At 40.7% G+C, this 20,762-nt stretch overlaps 1 protein-coding gene across 2 annotated transcripts; it reads left to right on the forward strand.

Moving 5' to 3' along the window:
- Positions 1-1,386: 1,386 nt before the first annotated feature.
- C5H14orf180 (chromosome 5 C14orf180 homolog) lies at positions 1,387-20,390 on the forward strand. 2 transcript variants are annotated; one of them, XM_015865695.3, is made up of 7 exons: positions 1,387-1,497; positions 2,602-2,780; positions 9,023-9,123; positions 10,112-10,219; positions 13,844-13,970; positions 15,564-15,590; positions 18,593-20,390. In XM_015865695.3, the coding sequence occupies exons 4-7, from the start codon at positions 10,202-10,204 to the stop codon at positions 18,790-18,792; spliced, it is 372 nt and encodes a 123-aa protein (XP_015721181.2). In that variant the 5' UTR covers positions 1,387-1,497; positions 2,602-2,780; positions 9,023-9,123; positions 10,112-10,201; the 3' UTR covers positions 18,793-20,390. The 2 variants fall into 2 exon arrangements, with proteins under 2 accessions (XP_015721181.2, XP_015721180.2); XM_015865694.3 differs by lacking the exons at positions 1,387-1,497; positions 2,602-2,780; positions 9,023-9,123; positions 10,112-10,219 and adding an exon at positions 11,232-11,493.
- Positions 20,391-20,762: the final 372 nt, after the last annotated feature.

A 20,762-nucleotide genomic window follows, 5' to 3' on the forward strand; every position in this document is an offset into this window, starting at 1 on the left:
CTGCCAGCTGATGTTCACCACATTTTGACACTGTGTCCAGATGTGAAAAACACATGGAGCAGCAACATGCTTAGCCACAGGATCATGCCAGGAGCCAGCGTTCAGACAGAGAACCTCACAGCCTGCACCAAAACAGCAGTGATACCAAAGGACTGGTATGACCAAGGCTTAAATCCTATTTTTTCTTTCATTCAATTTTGTCCTCAGTTTGAATAAGTGTTGAAAGCTTTGTAAGATGAAGACTTCAGCATACACTGAATTTCTGAGCAGAGTTATTACCTGGTGCCTGGGGCAAAAGCAACCCTTGGGACATTTGACAGGACATAATGTCTGACTTGATGATGGAAGCAAAGAAATCCTGAAAATGGCAGATTTAGTCTCTTGAATTTACTGATAACACACTCTTCTCCAATAAATCACAATCCTACTTCACCCACTTAGATGGCTATTCTATGTATTGCTGACATACAATAAAATGCAAACCTCTCATAAAGGTAAAAGAAAATGTAAATTGCAGTCTGATAAACAATGAGGGATTTCAGAATCAAAGCAGATTTCAGACACATTTAGCTCACCAACCCAAATCACGGCAATCCTTACTCTCAAGGGTCTGGTCCTTTCTCTCATCCCAGCCCTGTGAGGAGTCCAGGCAGCAAGCAGGGCTCCCCAGTGTACGGTTTCCAGAGCTGGCAGCTCAGGCAAATTGCACAGATGAAAGGAATCCAGGCTGCTTTAATTCATCCCTGGGCCTCAGCTCTCCCTAAATCATCAACCTGTACAGTCAGCCCCAGCCTGCCTGAACATTCATATAAATCAAGCCTGAACAAAATGTTGACAGAAGAGCTGAGTTTCGTGCACTAATTCAAGAAGTAGCCCAGCTGATGGGATGTCAAATCTATGTGCTTCCTCCAGCTCCCCATTTCACTTAGCTGCCCCATTCCAGCACAGACAGCATCCTATAACACAGGGTAAGGTGTGATGGGTAGACCCAGGTTGTATAGTCAAAATGCAAAAATCGCCAAATCCCCTCCGTACTCTTGCTTTATGAGCTGCTGTGCATGACAGATGAGCACTGTGGCAAGGGTCAGTGCTATTTCAATGCTCTAATTATAGTGCTGAGGAGACTGGAGGCTGCCAGGATGGATATAGGAATAAAGAATCCTCCCGTGGCATGAGAGCCACTTGTTGTTTTGTTCTTGGTTGCTTAATAGGCCCAGGGACAAATCCTTTGAGGAAGGAAAAGCAACTTTGAGGCTATAATTGAGCCCCAGGAATGCCGAATGTATATATAATTAGACACTTAGGAAAAAGTCAAGGAGCCTCATGTTTATCGTGCTGGCTCCGTCTCATGTGCTTTTGGCACTGTGGTTTCTCAGCTGAGCTGCAGGCAGTTGCCTGGGCTGTTAAATAGCCTTCACCAGGACAAGCAGCTGAGGAATCCCTGCAGCTCACTCTGCACTGTGTCGCCAGTGGGTACTGCTCTTCCACAGGGCTCAGGCAAGTACATCACTTTATACAAACTGTGTTATTCCTCTCTGCTGCTTGCTCTATACTCATCTCTACCTCACTACAAAGACCTTGCAGGGTTGCTTTTGGGTATTATGGGATTTACAGCAGCATTTCCTTCAGTTTTTACGCTCTGATTTTTCCCTATGTGCTGTCTTTGGACAGCTGTGAGCCTGCAGAAGCCTCCAACAGCACATCTTAGAGCCTGGGAAACATGGAGTTCTTAGGGAGGTGGGAGCACTCAGGCAGCCCAGCTCTGTTTCTGCCTTGCAGAGTGGAGTCAGGTGAACCACTGTTCACTGTTCGCCTCAGTTTCCCCTTCTGGCAGATGTAAAAAGCATCACAGAGACAGGGAGTGAAATACTCTTAAGGACATGAATGAAAATAGCAATTAGAGCACAGCAAGTGCCTCAGAAATCCTAGAATCGTTTGAGTTGGAAGGGACCCTTAAAAGTCATCTAGTCCAACTCCCCTGTATTTTTTTTCTTTTCTTGTTCCTATAGTTCAGTCATGGCTGGCATTGAGAAGCTTTCTTTTTCCAAATGTGAGTGATAGGAAAAAGATGGTGTAACGTCAAGTACAGGAGAGTACAGGAAAGCACAGCAATCCTCCCTCAGTGGTCAGCATGGCTGTTGGGCTTCATTCCACTCTATTTACAAATTATTAAACAGACTGAACACCACTCTATGTTTTGAAGGAAGACAAAGAATCAATTTTTATTACTTTATTAACCTTTTTTTTAAAATTTAGCCTAGCAATAAAACTACTCAACTGTGTGTTGAAATCTCGATTAAAATTTGCTTTAGCTCCACTCCAAGTGCCACACAGAGAAATGCTCCAGTAGTTAAGATATCTACATTGACTTCCTGGTAAAAGCTTTGCTCTGCTATCAGATTCTGTTATGCAGTACATAGATCCCTGCTTTACAGACAGAACCACTTCAGGAGGTAGTCTGAAAGCTTTCAGGCTCTCCCAATGATTGCTTTGCTTTTCTTTCACGGCAATTACAGTCCCTTGATTTAATTTCAATGGAAACTTTAGTGTTTTAGACCTTGCCCATGCAGCTGAATGCTCATCTCTGGATCTTATTTCCAGTCCTCAGGAGGACAGGTTTTGATGACCTAGTCTGATTACAGCATCTTTGACAGCTTTAAAGGAATTTGCTCGAGGGAAGGCGACAGCTGCTGCTCTGATGAAGGATTTTTCTGAGCAGGCCTCCCAAGCAAGACGTGTCAGGATGAGATGCTGCCTACACTTTTCATCACGACCAACAGGTACGTCTGAAAAAGGTTTTGTGCTCTTGCCTGCATAGGCCAGTGTGGAGAGAGCCTCTATCATAAAAACTGCTTCACCTACTTCTGTCAAAACTCTGCAGCTTCCCTTATATTTTATGGAAACTGAGGGCCAGGTCATTACTCTTCTGCATTGCTCTTTGGGGCAGGCATAGTGTGTTCACCAGTATCTATAGATTTGTAGGGCTCTGGTCTTAAGCAAGACTAATGACTACAAGCATATCTTTTTTATGATTAATAATAAACATTACTTGGAGCAGCAATGAAGTCTATTAGCAGGCTTTTTTGAATGGAATATGAATAAAGTAACTATGACAGGCTGCTCCTTCAGAGCCTGCTGTTCCATTAGGGTTGAAAACAATGCAGACAACATTTCAGATCCTTGGTTATCCCCTCTGTACAGAAAAGAGTTCTGAGTTTCTCTCAGTGCATGGATCAGGAAAGCTCTATGTGCCTGTCACAGTGCTATCCACAAACCCAAGAACTACTTTCCATCCTGCTTATATAAAGTGCTTGTATTGAATGGGAATGAACTGATTGTTTTGCAGTAAATGTTTGTGACAAGTATCTGAAATTACAAAAATGAATGTATTAATCCTGGAGCAGACACTGTACTAATTTGATAAGAAAAATTTGGTTGCTCCCTTTGGGTGTGCACACTCCTAGGGAAAGATGCTACTGCATGGCCTATTGGGCAGGACCTGAATTGGGGAACTCATTCCCAAGGCATCACCAGCCCTGGCTCTGAGCAAAGAAATTCTCCTGGAAGCAGGTGGTTTGAGGGACTGAGGACTTAGCACAGTAGATTCTACTCTGGATATAAGACTGCTGGATATAAGGAAAATTCATTTAAAGAAAAGGAAGTGTGAAGGAGACAGATACTTTCTTCACTCATGGACTGAAAGCAAACTGTATTATTCAGAAGACTATGCTGTGTGTCAGTGCACTGTGAGTGCCAAAATGCTAAAAATTCACCAGTTGTAATAAGCTAGTGACAGCAGAAAAGCCAGTGGGAATGTGACAGATGAAATTACTTGGCTGTTAGGCAGAAGCCAGTAAAGCTATAGAGCTCAAGAGAGCAGAGTGTCAACATTGCAGTCAGATTCTGCCCCTCCTACTAATGTGACTTCAACCAGAAGAAAATAGAATTATTTCTCTAGTCAGACAATAAACTTGATATCTGTGTTTGGGGCTCAACAATTCCTTGCCCCAGCCTCTGTGTTTCTTATTACTCCTCTTAAACAAAGAGTAAATGCTAACAAATTTCAATTTTCGGAAGTATTTTTGTAGGGGAGTAATTAGAAAGGCAGCTTGACCCCAAAGAATCCTAACAGATAGGACTTCCTTATTCTGTCAGTCTAACAGTTGTGAGTAGCAGAGATTGAGTCCTGCCTGGGTTCCACATGCAGAACTCTTCATTGGCATCATCAGCATCTCATGCAGTAGGGCAGGACCAGGTCTCTTTTTTGTTGAACAGATAAAGTTTTGGGGTAAATATGTCATATAAACAGAGGAAAATTTATACATGAAGAAGTTTTATAGCATCCCATACTAATAGCATTTCGTTTCAACCATCAAAAATGTCCACTGTGGAAACTGACACCATTTCTCAGCTCTAGAAACATCTCTGCAATAAGTGACAGAGTTTGTCAAAATCAGGAGTGTCAGAAAGAGACATTTCAGTCCTACAGCCTGAGGGCTGCTGAGCTGGAGCCACAGAAGCAGGAGAGGCCTTTTTCTGGTAGAGTGACATCACTTCCCCATCATCTATACTTTAAAGCTGGAATGATTCCTTTGCCTCAGTGTTGACCAAAAGGGTTGTCATTTTATCCAGCTCTGCAATACATAGGGATAAATACTAGCTCTAGGTAGAGAGGATAAGAGCATTCCAGTCTCAGTATTTATACCTAGAGATGTTTGCTACAGCAGGTGTAAAGCATGAAAGAGAGAATGCAAGGCAATGAACAGGATTTGCTTGAATCATGACAGAACAAGAGCTTAGTTTCAATCCTTCTCCCTTCAGACATTATTAATTCACAAACTCCATCACTATCCTGTGAAGCTTATTCCTTGTGTTTGCATTTATCTAGCTTGAAACAGCAAAGGTATTGTTATTGCCACTATTTCATTGAGGAGACTGATTGAAAGGCATCATACAGTTGAGATGATGAAAAACACGCTGACAAATGCTCTGTATTAAAATTAAAAATAAAAACAAAACAAAACAAAAAAAAAAGATGATTTGTTGAAAAAGAGCTGATTCTTAGAAACATACCAATTTAGGCCAAGTCATTCCCAGGTCCTAAACCAAATTCCTGATAAGAATAAACTAGGGAGAAGGAAAAAAGTAGAGAAAAGGCTGTACCCATTGCAAGGCAGCTGGTAACAAGTTGGTAAAGGGCATCCCATTTACAGATCTGATCTAAGCCTTTCAGGGATCAGGGCTGAACCCAGTTCTAGGCTCTCCAGTATGTCCTGTTATCAGCCACCTCCATGTGAGAGACACCAACTTTGTCCTGACACGAGCAGGTTTCTTGGACACTGCTGCCAACATGCTAAACAACGCTCTGCTTGGAACAGAAATTTTCATTTGCTTATCATCCTTGCCCCAGCTTACATTGAGATGCAATTGAATGTAAGTTTCAGAAGCATTTGCCCAGATTCAGAAATTGTAGCATTCACTCTTTGTTCTAAGTCCTTGTTTTACTCTGAAAACACCAGCCTCCAGTGTGTGGAGATGAGGAGAGAGTCTCTAATTACAAGAAATTAAATCCAGAACAAATATCAGCTTTAATAGACTTTAATATACTTAACACTAGCCTAAAGTGGCTGCCGACAACAGCAGGATATGCTACTTGCTTTTTATATTCTTCATTATTTGGTATCACTGTCCAAGCTCCTTCTGATTTCTGAATATTCTAATTGTTTGGGTTTTTCTCATGCTTCAGTCTCTTCTTCTCTCCATTTTTCCTGTTCTCCTTTCATGTCACTAATCTAATCTAATCCCCCTCCAAGGTGACACCACAAATGGAGCTAAAGAGCATTTACATCAGGGCTTTCAAATCACCTTATGCAGCAGTGCCTGTACCTAGATGCTTTGCAGCTCCCCTGGCTTCTCCCTCCCCACTGCTCTAAGTCCCACTCACTGCCCTTCTCAAGACCAGTCTGGCATTAACAGCTTCCAGGTTTCTAAAATCCATTCAGGACAGACCATGGCCTGCAGTAGTCAACAGGAGCCTTTTGATATCACTGGGATTTAGATAAGACTGCTAATCCTCATTTTAGGCTATATACTGCTGTTATCCTATCCTGATTTCTCCTCTGGCCAGAACTCAATTGGGGAAATGAGGAATCATTAGAGAAAGCCCCTATCAACACAACAGAGAGCACAAAGCGATTGCGGCTTAAATAAAGCTCCTGAAGATAATTCTGCTTTTGCTGCTTCTGAGGATTTTGCTTTTCATGCTTTTTGCCTCTGTTTTTATTTTACACCAGCTCAGCCATCTACCTGCTGGCAGTGGGTTCATCCTCCTCACCCATCTCCTGGCTGCTGGCAGCTTGGCTGCTGCAAGGAGAATTCAATTCCATTCCCTTCTGTTGCTAAAATATGATAACACTCAGTTAAAAGCTGACTCAGAATGACCTCACCCACTTCAGCTCTCTCTGTCTCCCACATTCTCCATCAGCAGGACTGAGCGATGTGGAAACAGGGAGCCAACAGCAGGTATTAGCATTTGGTTACTTGGTAACTGTTATTCAATCAATACATGCTTTACGTTGTAGATCCCAGTGGCAGGATGAACAGAAAGAAGGAGAAAACCTCAAGTGGAATAAACCTAATGATTTATAGGATATTTCCAAAGTCAAAATGCATGCTGAATCACAAATAATGGCTTGGCTGTAATCTCAGGAGTTTAATTATGGAATAGATGTGGAATTGTTTTGTAATTATTTAGAAAGTTTGTTTCAGCAGCACAAAAAATCCCACTCTGTTTACTATATATCATCACAAGTGAACTGTGGCTGTTTGTAACATCTACCTGGAAAGACACATAAATAACAGAGGCAATTTTGGAAATGGAAAAAGATCTACGCCTTTTGCAATTCAATGGATTCATGCCAGGGATGAATGGAGACCACGTTCTTCAACAGAGTTAAATCATTTCTAGCCAGTCCCAACAGAGCAAAAACCTCACTGACCTGCAGTGGGGACCTTTCGACAATGCAAAATCGATAAATTTTGCTGGGTGTTAGCAACTTTGCCTTAGAGAAGTGCTCAGTTCAAAAGCAGTATAAGCACTTGCATGTTGGATATTTAGAATAGATGCCACAGCTCCAGGAAGGTGCTCACCACCCAGAAGTATCTGCTACACTTAGAAATACAGCCAGGATTATGCCTTCAGAAGTAAATAGGAAGTTGTAATACTATAGAACTACAGGGAAATGTAAGTGTAAATTTAAGTGTTGTAAGACCATCTGCCCATTCATTGTTCTGTCTCCATTATGCTTCATTTTTCAAACCCCTCAAAAACATCCCATTTTGGAGTGACCGTCAGAAGAGGGATTAACAAAACCCTTCTGATGCTGAACATACATGGAAATGCAGTCCCAAGGACTGACTTTTGTCTGGAGATTGGGATTTATGCAGCGCTTTCTTTCCTGGAAGGTCTGAGGACAGAAAAAGTGCCGTATGACACCTCATGGGTGTTCCTCGCTTTTCAGCAGTAAATCTGTTTCTCCAGTGGCACAAAAAGGAAGAAGGAACACGGCTAATGATGCTCTGTGGGGCAATTCGCCTTTTTATTTCCTGATGCACTCCCTGACTGATGGAAAATCACTCTTGGCAAACACAGAACTTACCTTGCTGCCAAAAGGTGCGTCTCTAAATTATTAATCAAGAGCACACCGAACGACGAAAGGTGGAATATTGAACAAAGGCTCAGTTGACACTCTGGAAGTTGAAGAAGATATGGAAGTCTACCTTCTAATTTATTTATTCCTTTTCTGTTCTGTTATCCTGATATGCTGCTTCCAGTTACCTCTGCACCCCGCATTGTATGGTGTTACGTGATTTTGTTTTCAGATTGTTGGAGATAAAGTTACTTCATTATTAATATATATGCACCATGCATATCCATAAATATTGAATATATACTTGTGTGTATAAACCTCCTGGAAGTGTTAATAGTTAAGATAAACTAAGTCCATTATCAAAATGAGTGAGTATTTCTATGACCCTATTTGCAATAAAACCAGATTCAATGATATGAGAAAATTGCTAGGTTTCAAAATAATTGAACCAGGCCATACGAATCCCCACAAAGGCATCATTTACAAAGTACTTTGCTTGTCTAAAATATTTATTCCTGCAGAAGGAAATGGAAAAAGAATTCATATGGTTACACAGCTATCCTCTGAGCGTAAAATTGTTTTATCATGTTATGTTTATTTCCTAGACATCTTCCATTGGAGTACTGCATGAAAATAGTGGCTGTGCAGTCAGTTCCTTTGTGTGGACTGTTCATATTTATTCACTGGAAAGTCAATCATGTTTTGTTCAGGCTTGTTTTATTTTTCTGCTGAGCAAACACCTAAGCAACCCTTTTCTTGTAAAAAACTCATTTGCATGTACAATGTAAGCCCTTCAAAGTCGGCACTGCGTAGATATTTGACATGTCTTTGCTTTCTCTCCTATGTAATAGAGGAAGTAGTGGAGTTTGTCCTCAGAAGAAGCAATTTACTGATTAAGACTGCAGTGTATTGGTCACGCTTAAGGACTCATCAGTAGTTACAGATATTTTTAGTTTGTCTCACATTAAAAGCCTGGATAGTTTTTTACTATTAAATGGTCACAGAAAAATGCTTCCAGGCAATCTACAGACAAAGAATTACTCCCAGCAATTATCCACTGAATAAATCTGAATAATGAATACGTTCACAAAAGTCACTATCTATTTGTGAACAATTAGCAGAAAGAAACAGAGGTGACACTCATCAGCTAAATAATTCATTTATGAATTCTTTGTCCAGCTTTGGTTCTGACATATGTTGCACGAAATGACATCAAAGCTTCAAAGCAAAAGGAAATTCTCCCAGCTTAAAGTAGTAATTATTTCAATATTGTAACTATTATTTATTACCATTGATTTCAGAAGCTGTTTTCATGGAATTCTTTGCTTTGTGCATTAAATTGTGTTTTATTCCTAATGTATATCCAATTTTAGGTTGTTAAACTGCAATGAAAAGCACTTAGTAGGAATGGATATGCCCCTATTATGAGATCTGAACTCCTGACATCTTTATCCATTGGAACTTGAGTGCCCAGGTAACTACAAATTATTCAAGCATTTACAACCATTACTATCAGTATAATTAACACATTGCAGAAAAAGAAGTGAGAACTGTACTATTAAGTGATCATTTCTAACACTTACATAGCAATCTTTTATGAAAACATTTATAAGATGCTTTATTATGTTTCAATTAAATGAGCAGAAAAATTGTTTACATTTAAGGGGGATGTCTGGAACTGAAGAGAATCATAGAATTATCCAGGTTGGAAAAGACCTTGAAGATCATCAAGTCCAACCGCAGCCCAACCATAGTACCCTAACTCTAACTGCCCTCTGCTAAATCATATCCCTGAGCACCACATCCAAACGGCTCTTAAACACATCCAGGGATGGCGATTCAACCACCGCCCTGGTTGAATTTGAGATTTCTGGAGTTGAAAATTAAAATATCCATTATTTGAAAACAATAAGGAAAAAAAAAAAAAAAAAGAACAACATTTCTCATGGGCTTTTTTAAGAGAATCTAAACAACAACAACAACAAAAAAAAATCAATTATTTAAAAAATATATGACCTCATTTTCAACAAAATCAGATTTGGTAGAAAAGGCAGGAATAGGGTTTGTCATTCAGGTCTATAAAAGCTGCCGAGCTCATTTCCACTGCGTGCAGAAGCAGCTACACAAACTTTTCATGTGCCTTGAGGGATGACACTAGTAAAAATGAATGAGACAATTTGTGTAGAGAACGTGAGTGAGAAGGCCAGGCTTTGACTTTCCTCCTCCCATCTCCACCCATTTTTCTGGCCACAGTATTCACATAAATTATTTCTATTAATTAGTTGGAAGTGATTGTAACAGTGGGAACAAGGAGGAATCAGAGAAGCTAGGTACCATGTTTTGGAAGGTTTTGTCACCTTTCTGTTCAGGATCTACTCTCAGCAAAGTTTTGAAGAAAGAATTTTCACCACTGAAAGCTCAGTTTAGGTATCTCAAAAATAACCACTGTGAAACACTTGCAGGACACAACTGAGAGGGGATTTTGAGATCATTTTTCAAGCCCTGTGGCTGTGAGCCAGTTGCAGCATGAAGAAAAGCCCTCCAACACCCCAATGTACAGGAAAGAGAAGGTAAGGTAATTCTCTCCAAGTAGCTTTTAGGTATGGTGCATTAGTGAAGTGCCCCAGGCCAGCAAAATGTGTCTACCTCCATGCTGACACTGCTTTCACTCTTGGAAAGGGCTTTCACTCTTGGTTTGAGGACAGCATCTCTTAAAATCATTGTAATCTAATGCAGAGACTGGTCCCCACTGCCAGTATAAGCTGCTTGCAACCCTTATGCCACTGGGTAGCTGTAACAGATTAAAACACTTGGGTCTTTCCTCCCACTCTGCAGCAAAAGTTCCCCTTGTGAAAGAACAAATGCCAGTGTTAATCCATGGGAGATCACAACTGAGCTGGAAAATAACACGACTATAGTTCTTTAGACATTTCACAGCAAATAAATAGGTCCAGGAAAAGAAGAACAAAAAAAGTTCAAGCTTGTGTTTGTAGAGACAGTAAACCACCACATTTCAGCAGTCATGTCAGGTAATTCTAGCTGGAAATTGTATATTTAATGATGGCCAGCCTTCAGCATTTGACAACAGGCTATTGAAGTCTGTTGAATGGTAAATCACCTCTCTTCATTATCAATAATCCTATTATAATATCTGTAGAAATGTCTAAAGTTAAAATCTCATTTTATTACTACTATAATGGATCTAATTTGTGAAACATATGAAATGAGGCCATAACTGTACTGAAGGGAGATATATGTGAACCCACTACATTTATATCTACTTCCTAATGGCTTTTGCCCGCATATTTTGAACAGGAGAATGACTAAAATAAATGCAACTTGCATAATTTTGGGGACTGGGTATGGCTTCTAGAAAGGAGACCAACATAATCAGGAAATGGAGTAACCTCCACTAAAAGAAGTCTTGAATTTACATTTATGCATATGGGTATGTAGGTGTTAATCTGTGATTTGCTCCATTCAGCCCTTTCCAATTGCCAGGAAAGCCCGGCTGCACATCCACTGTTATCACTATATACTATTTTTGGCTGCTGAGTACATTTCAAGCCACGTCATCCTTCCACAGCCAACAATGTCACAAAGGGCAGAAACTCCCCTCTCCACTATTCTGTCATCTATCACAGCTCCCATCCCTTGGTGGCACTGCTGCCTCAGCCCTCCCTGCAGAGGGACCTCCAGGAGTTTCTCCCCAACCTTCCCCATTTCCTTGAATGAGTTGCTTTCCAACTGAAGCCTCATGCAGGAGGCTTCATGATAGCATTCAGGGTACATGTCCCAAGGATGCCCAAGCCCATCTTCTGATCCTAGCGCAGAGCAGCTCCGGGTAAGTAATCTCTTGATGAGTGATAGAGTCCTTGTGCTCAATGCCCACAGCTTTTCACAGGTGAGTCATTTATAACAGCATATATTTTCCAACCTAACACTTTGGTAGGTTTCCAATTCTTATCATTGCATGTTGACACTGTGTTGCTGTCTGAGAGGGAAATGTATCATATTTTTCTGATATTGTGCAGCTTTGATTTCCACAGGTTGTTAAAGCCTAGTAAATATTGTAAATGCCACTACTTGTTTAAGGTTTTTGCTGGCTAGGTGCTATTCAGCTATCTACCTGTTTAGCATTTTTCTATCTCGAGGTGACATTGCTGAGACAAATCTCATACAGAAAAAAAAAGTGTCTTCTGGGGTTATGAATCTCTTAAAATATAAGGTTTCCTTGACTGTGCCACTAGAGGACACATCCCAGTAAGAGCTGTGACCACTGCTGGTCTGAGCTGGGCAACTTGTGCTGTGCCTTCTTGAAGCTGTTGCCTTTTACAACAAGCAATTAAATATTTATTATGCCAGAAAGCACGTGTGCATGTGTGTGTGTATGTGTAAGACTACAGCAGAGTGATCAGGGCACTCACCTGATAGACAAGAGACCCTATTCCCAGTGACTGCTCCAATGAATATTTAAGTACTTCACATTAAGTATTCATTGGTGCAAGGATTGGAGCAGACCTCTTCCACCCCCCCAAGGGAGCACCCAAACACCAGCCTGTTAAGTCATTCTTTCTTTTGTTGTCCCAATGAATATTTAATTATTCCAGGCCAAACAAGATGGCTTCAGTGGCAGAGATTGAGATTCCCCGCTATATGTACCATAGGTCTAATTATTGAAGTGTACATATAGTAAATGTGGGTTCATATCCCCTTAGACTTAGAAGCTGAACCCAGATCTCCTGTACTCTGTGTCTTCCAGCTTCTGAGTTGCTGGACAAAAAACAGCAGACCTCCACCATTCTGCCCATGAGTATAACACAGAGAAGGCAGGGTTACTTCTATGACCCTAAGATCGGAGAAAACACTCTCACCAGTGACATGCCATGCCAAAATCCAGCTTATTAATCCCTCAAGAGAATGTATTAGTGCTGAAGATGTTCCTCACTCCACAGCAGTTCCTTCTGTATGTGCTGTATGCCTTCCTGTTCAGTGGTCCAGCAGCTGTGAATGCTATTTTTAAGCATATAATTGTCTTGTGAGCTACGTAGGAAGCATAACTAATCACCAGAAAGCCATTCTGGTAGACTTGATCTGCCCAGCAATGTCACCCCTAAATCCCTCTCTGGACCCAACCATTAGTGGCACCTCTTTCCAGGCCAATGTGATCAGCAGGTGTTTGGTCATGGGAATATCCAGCATGTGATGCATTGGGAAAACTACAGGTTTTTCACTGAGTAGGAAAAAGACAAATGAGGATAAAGGGGAGCAGGGACAATTCACAGCAGAAACAAAATAAACATAAAGGAAATAATATTCGTGATAATATTCCTGAGGAGAAGAAAGGAAATGAAGAGGTGCAGATGAAGGTGTGTAGAGAAGACAGCTTCATCTTAAAAACAAAACATGCAGAATTTCTGCCACCCACTTATGTCTTCAAAAAGGAGAACAGTTGCCATCTGTTGCTCCACTTTCTGACAACAATGGATGTATCTGAACTGAGATGCATTGGATTCATTTTAGAGTTCGACATTAGGAACACTCTGGCACAGATGAGGGATTTTTATTATTATTATTTCAGCTCTGCTTTTTGTCATTTGGCAGAATCCACAGCAATCTGATTTCATTATCAAAGACTGAGTGTGGCTTGCAAGCAGAAAATAGAACAGCAACACAATTGTGATATCGAAACTCAAACAATTACCTTCTCATACCCAATGGGATAGCATCCAAACAAAAGACTGATGAATAGTTACAGTTGTTGAAATGGCAACACTGCATCCAAAACAGAGCTGCTTAGCTCAGAATAACATTTCAAAGATGCTTCCAAAAACATAAAACACGTATTTCAAATCATATTTCTGTTCTTCTGACCTAGTCTGTCGAGCAGCCACCTTCAATAACTTCAGTAGCATTGAGAAAGGCTTTCTGAGCACTTTTCTATTACTTTAAGTAAGATTTTTCCTGAGAAGACAGCTTTAGAGTACTGAAGATCTTTGACAATGAAGGAATGTCTGTATTGCCCTATTATAGGTATTACAGTGATCTAACAGTAAATGCCACATCAGATGTGTTTTGTATCATGCTCTTTGAGGGACATGGTAAAAATACAAGCACAAAACCCCAAAGTTTCACTCAAAATTCATTACTCCAGCTTGAAAGCCTTTTGTTTTGTTTTTTAATCAACTCTTCAGACAGATGACAGTAGCTGTCCTCCTTCAATACTGAGGAAAAGGCCACCTGTGGACCAGGATATGGGGGAAAAGCGGAAAGCAGAGAGAAGGGTTCGATTTCGTGAGCCAGAAGAAGTCATTGAACATGGTATGTTCAAATTATTAGGACTTCTGCCATGACCTGTCTAGTTCTTAATGTTCACCCTGTCTGTCACATTATCCTACCCCTCCACCAGTTTTATCTGTTATTTTGAGCTGCAGATCCAGTGCAGATATCTTCTGCAGAAGTGCATCTGGTCTATCTGCCTGCCCATCCTAAAGGAGAAAGTCATCTTCAGGCTGCTCTCATGGTGAACTCATGAGCCAGCCCCCACAGGAACCATTGCAGATCATGGGCTTGGCTGAGCATCACCCCAGAACAATGCTCTCATTCACAGAAAAGAGCTCAGACCAAATTTAAACATGCTTGCATAAATCTGGGTAACTAGGATGTAATACCATGCGGGGAGCTCTTTTTCCTTGTTTTTGAGTAGTTTTCATGCCAAAAGACAGAAATGCTCTGAGCCTAGCTGACCAATTGGGGTTAAAATCAGCCAGGACATAACTGTAACTGCAAATCAGGGTACACAAGGAACAAAAGAACTAGCCTGGCCTCTAAACTTCATGAGTCAAAATAACAGACCGCAGATAGATCAGCTGAGGCTGACCTTATGTTGAGGTCTAGCACAAGGATCCAGCTTATGCACAAGCTATATACAACTCATAACCAAGTAAGAATTGTTGCTTTATTCTGGCTTTCACAAACAGACCCAGCTAAGAAAAAATTGTGTTTATTGCTACAGAGCTAAAATTGTACTGTTTTGATATATCAGCCAGCAAAAACACAGGTGACAAATTCCTGTCAACCACCTGTTTGGACTGCTACTCAGCTTCTAAAAACAAGGCTTGGCATCCATTTGCTGTGTTTGTATACAGATCTATTGCTGGCTTAAAAGCATGCATGCTACATCTGGTGCCTTCTAGTGCAGAAGTGAAAGCTGTTTCTTGATAAGGTTGTTGACATGCAGCCTGGACCTTCCTTTCCAAAGGAAGGAGCTGCAGGGACCTGCAAGGTCAAAGACTGACTCTTTTTTATGGAAACAGAAGAAAAGTCCCAATTCCTACGTAATATTCTGTATTACAAATAGCCTACAGTTTAGATGGTTTGCTGTCTGCCCATACAACATTATTCCTATAAAGGCTGGCAAGAAAAAAGTTTTTCCATACTTGGGCCTTTTCATGCTGGATTGCATCTGGGGCCCAGCTGCCAAGCAAAGGCAGTTCCAGGATATTGGATGAAGGTTGTGTCTTACAGTGGGGTTTATTTTCTAAACCTCATTGTTCTCTCAACCTTCTGGTTTATTTCACTTCCCTTCTACAAATGATGCAGAGTAGGAAGAGTTTAGGGGGTTTGTGGTTTCTTTGTGTGTGTGTGTGATATCTCACTCCTGAACTCCCCATAACAGCAAGAAAACTCTGCTAAATCATATATTTTTTTCCCCCCCTCACCTTCTTGAAGTGCACCTGCATGTTTGCATGGAGCAGGTAAATCCTCATCTGGCATAAGTACTTTCAGCAAGATATTGCCCAGTGTCTGTAAGGCAATGGACAATTGCAGACACACCATCCACTGTGTCTACCTCTGCAGACAAGAAATGCCCCCTTTCCACACATCTAAAAATGCTTTTGTTCTGTTTTCTAGTTATTTCCTGCTGTGACTACGTAGCGGGTAAGTCAAAGTTCTACATCATAACTTTGAGCCATCTATGGTACTAACCTGAGTTCCCTTTGCAGCTGTGGGAACACATTCTGTAAACAGACGCTCCACATACAAACCATTTCATACTGTCAGCAGCTGTTGTTCCCCCCCTTCCCTCCCCCCTTTTTCTCAGCATACAAAGCACAAGGTGTTGACGAGGCCTGGTGCAGTATTTTAAACAAGGCATCCAGTAAGACAAATAGTGGAAACAAAAATGAAATCCCTGAAGCTATTTTTAATTTAAATATAATTAATATATTTTATGGCAATGAAATAGGTACAGGTTTTTCACAAAGATATGGAGGGACAGCACCCCAAGTGAAACAGTAGTTTTCCCTGCTGACTTTCTTACATGGAGAAGAGGCAATTCATTTATACAGAGGCAGCAGGGTAGAAATAATAAAAATAATATTTTCGTTTTGTTTGCAAGGATGTATGTGGCCAACCAGCCTCAGAGACACCCCCCCCCCTCCCCCCCACAAGGAAATATGCATACCTGGATATTATTAAGATGTTGATCACTGCTAGAAGACTTGGCCAATATCCAGCCCCTTCTGTATGTAGTGCATTAAGAGCGGAAAACATACCTATATGTACATATGCATACAAACATACAGAGCCATAGTACTGGGAAGCCAAAAGGAAGCAAATGTTACCACATCCTAAACTGCTGCAGTTGCCCAGCAAGAGGGTTTGTACATTCACACCAACAGTAGCATCAGCTGAGGGAGTTAATAAGCTAGGAACAAGATTCTATAGGGAGGAAGGAGCTTGAAAAGACCAAACAACCCTCAGGCAGCATGGAAACACACAGCTAATATAGAATGTGAAACAAAACCTCCTATTATGCTGGTCCAGTGCTTTTCTCACAGACAATTTCCTTTTATCTTATGTGTAAAGCACATGGCTAGGGCTGATTGTGCTGTTCCAACAAACAATATAACAAATTTAAGATGATTTTCTATTTGTTACTTATAATAAGGCAGATCTGCACCCAAGCACACTTCTGTAGCAGCATGATGAAGTTACATAAACATAGCTCATCACTCCTTTATTTTTGGAACTGTTCGTCCATATTGTTTTTCTATATCCCTGAACTAAGCATGTTCCTGTATTGAGAGGATATAATGAATAGCCAAGTTTGCATTTTAAATAACCCTAAAATTTGACTTGGAAAGTAACTTCCACAAGAAGGGAAATCATTGTGAGTACTTAATAGTAAAGGGCTGATGTGAAAAGCCCTTTGATTGAGAACTGCAGTGAAGTTTCACCCTTACAAAATATACTCATCAGGCCTTCTGGAAGCTTTATCTGCTTCACACTCATTCAAGAGCTATACCAGGTAGTCTGGAAGATCACACAAGGGAAACATCACCTTCCAGATTATAAAACTCTGCAAAAAGCAGGAAGGTGTGAGTAAATTCATAAAAATTATAGAATACCTTGAGTTGGAAGGGACATTAAAGATTGTCTAGTTCCAATCCCCTGACCTGGGCAGGGTTGTCAGCCGCTAAACGAGGCAGTAGATAGTTTTGCCCAGGACCCCACATCCAACCTGGTTTTGAACACTCCACTCATGGGGACAACCACAACTTCTCTGGGCAATCTGTTTCAGCACCTCAGCACCAAGATGGATCCCCAGGGGACACCATTCATCAGTCTTCCTGGCTAAACACCTTCACATAAACCATCCATAGAATAATATCAAATAATCAAACTTATAAAAATTGAGGACTGTTCATGGATAATTTGCAAATAGAAAGGATACATTCGAGTGAATAAATTATTTGCTGCAAATAATTCACTCAAATCTATTATGGTACATTGATTTGGTTTCTAGAAGCTATAAAATGACTGCTTATTAACATTTTACCTTTTCCCAATACACTTTCTGATACATTATTATGTGTTTCTGTTAGGTTTTATGACTTTTACCTTCCTCTCTGTACATCTGAATGACAATTTAATGGACTGCTGTGTATTCCAGGGCTGGTGGTAGAAGCTAATTTAAATATGTTATAGCTAATGCTGGTCCTTTAGCCATAATAATCCACACATTTTTATCTTCTTATTGATTATGTGCATATGGCTTGAAAATAGCTGCACACTATGGGTTTCTATTCAAGCATGAATTTGGTTTTATACTGCATGTTTAATAATCAAAGTGCTTTATAAAATACTAATGGTGCAATGACCACACAGTCAAACACAGCTGCCAGGTTTGAATCAAACTGGATACACACGTATAAAAGCTGAGGCACCTCTAAAGAGCTGTATGAATGTCAGCAAGCTAAATGTAGCCCATTGATTTCCACACATGTACTACGCCTGACCTACAGCACTTTAAACAACTCTGAATTATATTTTAACAGGCAAGAAAAATGTTTACAGTGTCCTTCTATTTAAGAGCAAATGGCTAAGGATGTTCCATTACAATTAGTACACCTAGCACTTAGAGAGAGGTTAAGCCCATCAGAGCTTCCTGAATGTGCCTCTCACCTAATAGAGCCTCTTCTCAGCACTTAGTGTAATTAGCAGGGACCCAAAACAGGCCAAGTAACAAGAGAAGGGGACAAGAAATCTAGATCTTCTCTTTTTATGGAACTTTTGTGTGCATTAAATGATTAGGGGAGATATTTTAAAATACAAGAACATTAAGCTAATGTTTAGCTTAAAGGCATAAAAAATAATTGCCAGAAGGAAATTAGAGATTATGCATTAGCTATGGTAATCCTTTTCTTATTGTATATAATTAAACTCTTTAAATGCGCCATTAGATCATCAGCCTGCATCAGGAATGTAACCCACTATCATTTAACTAATACCTACAGAAGGGCTCACTGCCAGATCCCCATGTGCCCTTTGTTCCCAGAAAAGTGGGACAATGGCATCAGTAGGGCATCAAATTTGGGAAGTGCATGAGATAACACTGAAATAAGGCTGCTTTCTGTTTCCTCCTTACTTGTTTCTAGTAAATGACAGGTCATCACCTGGATTGCCTAAGCTCCTGGGGCTATCATTTTGTGTGATACTGATCCTGGCCGCCAGCCTCTTCTACACCAGCATGAAGCAAGATGCCAAAGTCCTGGAGGAGTTTCAATCCCGACTTGTTATCTTCTTTCTTCAAATAAGACACATTGCTCATAAATGCTGGACTTGGTTTACAAGGTAGTATCGAAGTCCTACATCTGCAAGAAGGCAGCAATGATAACCACCATGTGTCAGAGTGAACCTCCCAGCCTACTCAGTCCATATGTAAAGAACGCACGAGTAACCACCTTGAAGAGCAAAAAAAAAAAAAAACAAAAAAAACCCACCCATTCTGTGCACTTTCTAGCATCTACTTCTTGTTTTTTTGTTTTCTTTTTTAATATATATTTTTTAATATTTTTGAATGATAGTAAAAGCACTAAGAGGACCCACCAAACTGACGTTCCATCATCCTTAACAGCAAACAAGGGTCTGAATTTTGTCCCCTAGAGAGATTATAAACTGCTGGTAGGAGGAGCAGAAGCAGAGAGAGAAATTCATTCATCTGCACATGCAGAAGCACACTGAAGTCTCCTGAGTCTCAGGTCAAAGAATAAACACCAAACTATTTTTCTTCCCAAGCCTCCTAAGAGCTATTCTGCAAAATTTAACATAAAGCTGAGCTATTGCACAAACACTGCTCTGGTGGCCAAAGGCACAGCAAGCTGCTATATTTATATACCTGAAACAGTTGCTAGTAAAATCTCAGCAAATGGCTTTCTTGTTTCCCTTCATGCATTTTTTCCCCCCCTCTGCAGGCAAAAGCTGTTCCTTAATGTTTCACACGACTCCCAGGTGTGAAAAATAACATGAAAACTCATTTAAATACTAAGCAGTGCATTTGCCCAACACGATACAGAGCAGCATTGAATCCCAGGTTAATTATCGAATCAGAACTTAATCCTCTAGGTTTGATTCAGTCCATAAACCCAAGATTTATGGTTGCGTTTGTCTCCAGTCACAGCTTTTACATTTGTGCCTGCATGTTCAAGGGTATTATAGACTTCTTACAAAGGTGTTGGGTCAAAACCCCATTATCTCTGCTGTAGCACCATACAGTGCACCTCTCTGGAAAGAACCAAGCATATGCTATCTTACGAGCTTCAGCTATGTTTTGCTGTTAGGATCACAGAATTGCTCAAGTTGGAAAAGACCTTCAAGATCATAAAGCCATCCACAGACAGAAACAGCATGATTCATTTTCCAGACCCAAGATTCTAGTAAAATAATACTTGATATACATATAATAGTGATAGTAGAGCTTATAAAAACTGAAGAAAGAAAACAGTAGAGAAGAAGAGCTGCCTACAAAACCCTGGCTTTAATTCCTCTACCACAATAAAACACCAAAAAGAAAAGATTCCTAATTGACTTTCAAGCTTGTCCAGACAGCCCTAAAATTTAAACCAGATGGGGTTGGGGGGGTAAAAAGAAAACCTAACACAGCCTACATCTAGAAGAGAGTGGGCAGCAAGCTGACCAATGGGTACAAATATGTATATATACATTTATAGTCAGAAAGAACTGACTTGAGCAGCTATTCTAATGCTCTGAAGGCAAAAGCAATGGTACTTGGGGAGCTGCTGGCCAGGGATACAGAGGTCACTGCAGGAGCATTTGGCTCAGTGTATCCTTATGCAAACCACTCATGCAGCCCAGCTCACAGGTTAAGTCCCCTGTGTCTTCCCTGCCCCTTCTCCACTCACCCAGCTGTTGGGATAATAAAGAAGATGCTTTAAACTTGTGTTCTGGTGAATCTATGGTGGGAAGGCTTTTTTCTGAGAAGTCAGCTCCTGCACTACAAGTTGTGCTGTATTGCAATACAGAAGGGACATGCCTGGCCTGACAGGAGCTGGTTCACTTTGAGAGGGAGAGCAGTAGTGCAAACCCTTCCTGTGTGCTTCAACCTGATTTCAGTAACTTGAAAAGAAGCCAAGGGGTTAAAATTAACCGGGAACTCCTTTTACAATTGCAAGGGATGATATGAAATCTATATGCACGTTCACATGCATGGGGCCTCCTTCTTGTAGCCCTGCCTGAGGTGGAAAATAGCCACGCTGACCTCTCCATGCCTGGGTTTATCAGTGAGAGAGCCCCACTCTGAGAATGGCT

This window comes from Coturnix japonica, chromosome 5, assembly GCF_054131305.1.
Source record: "Coturnix japonica strain WE chromosome 5, WE-NBRP24, whole genome shotgun sequence".
Classification (NCBI taxonomy): Eukaryota; Metazoa; Chordata; class Aves; order Galliformes; family Phasianidae; genus Coturnix; species Coturnix japonica.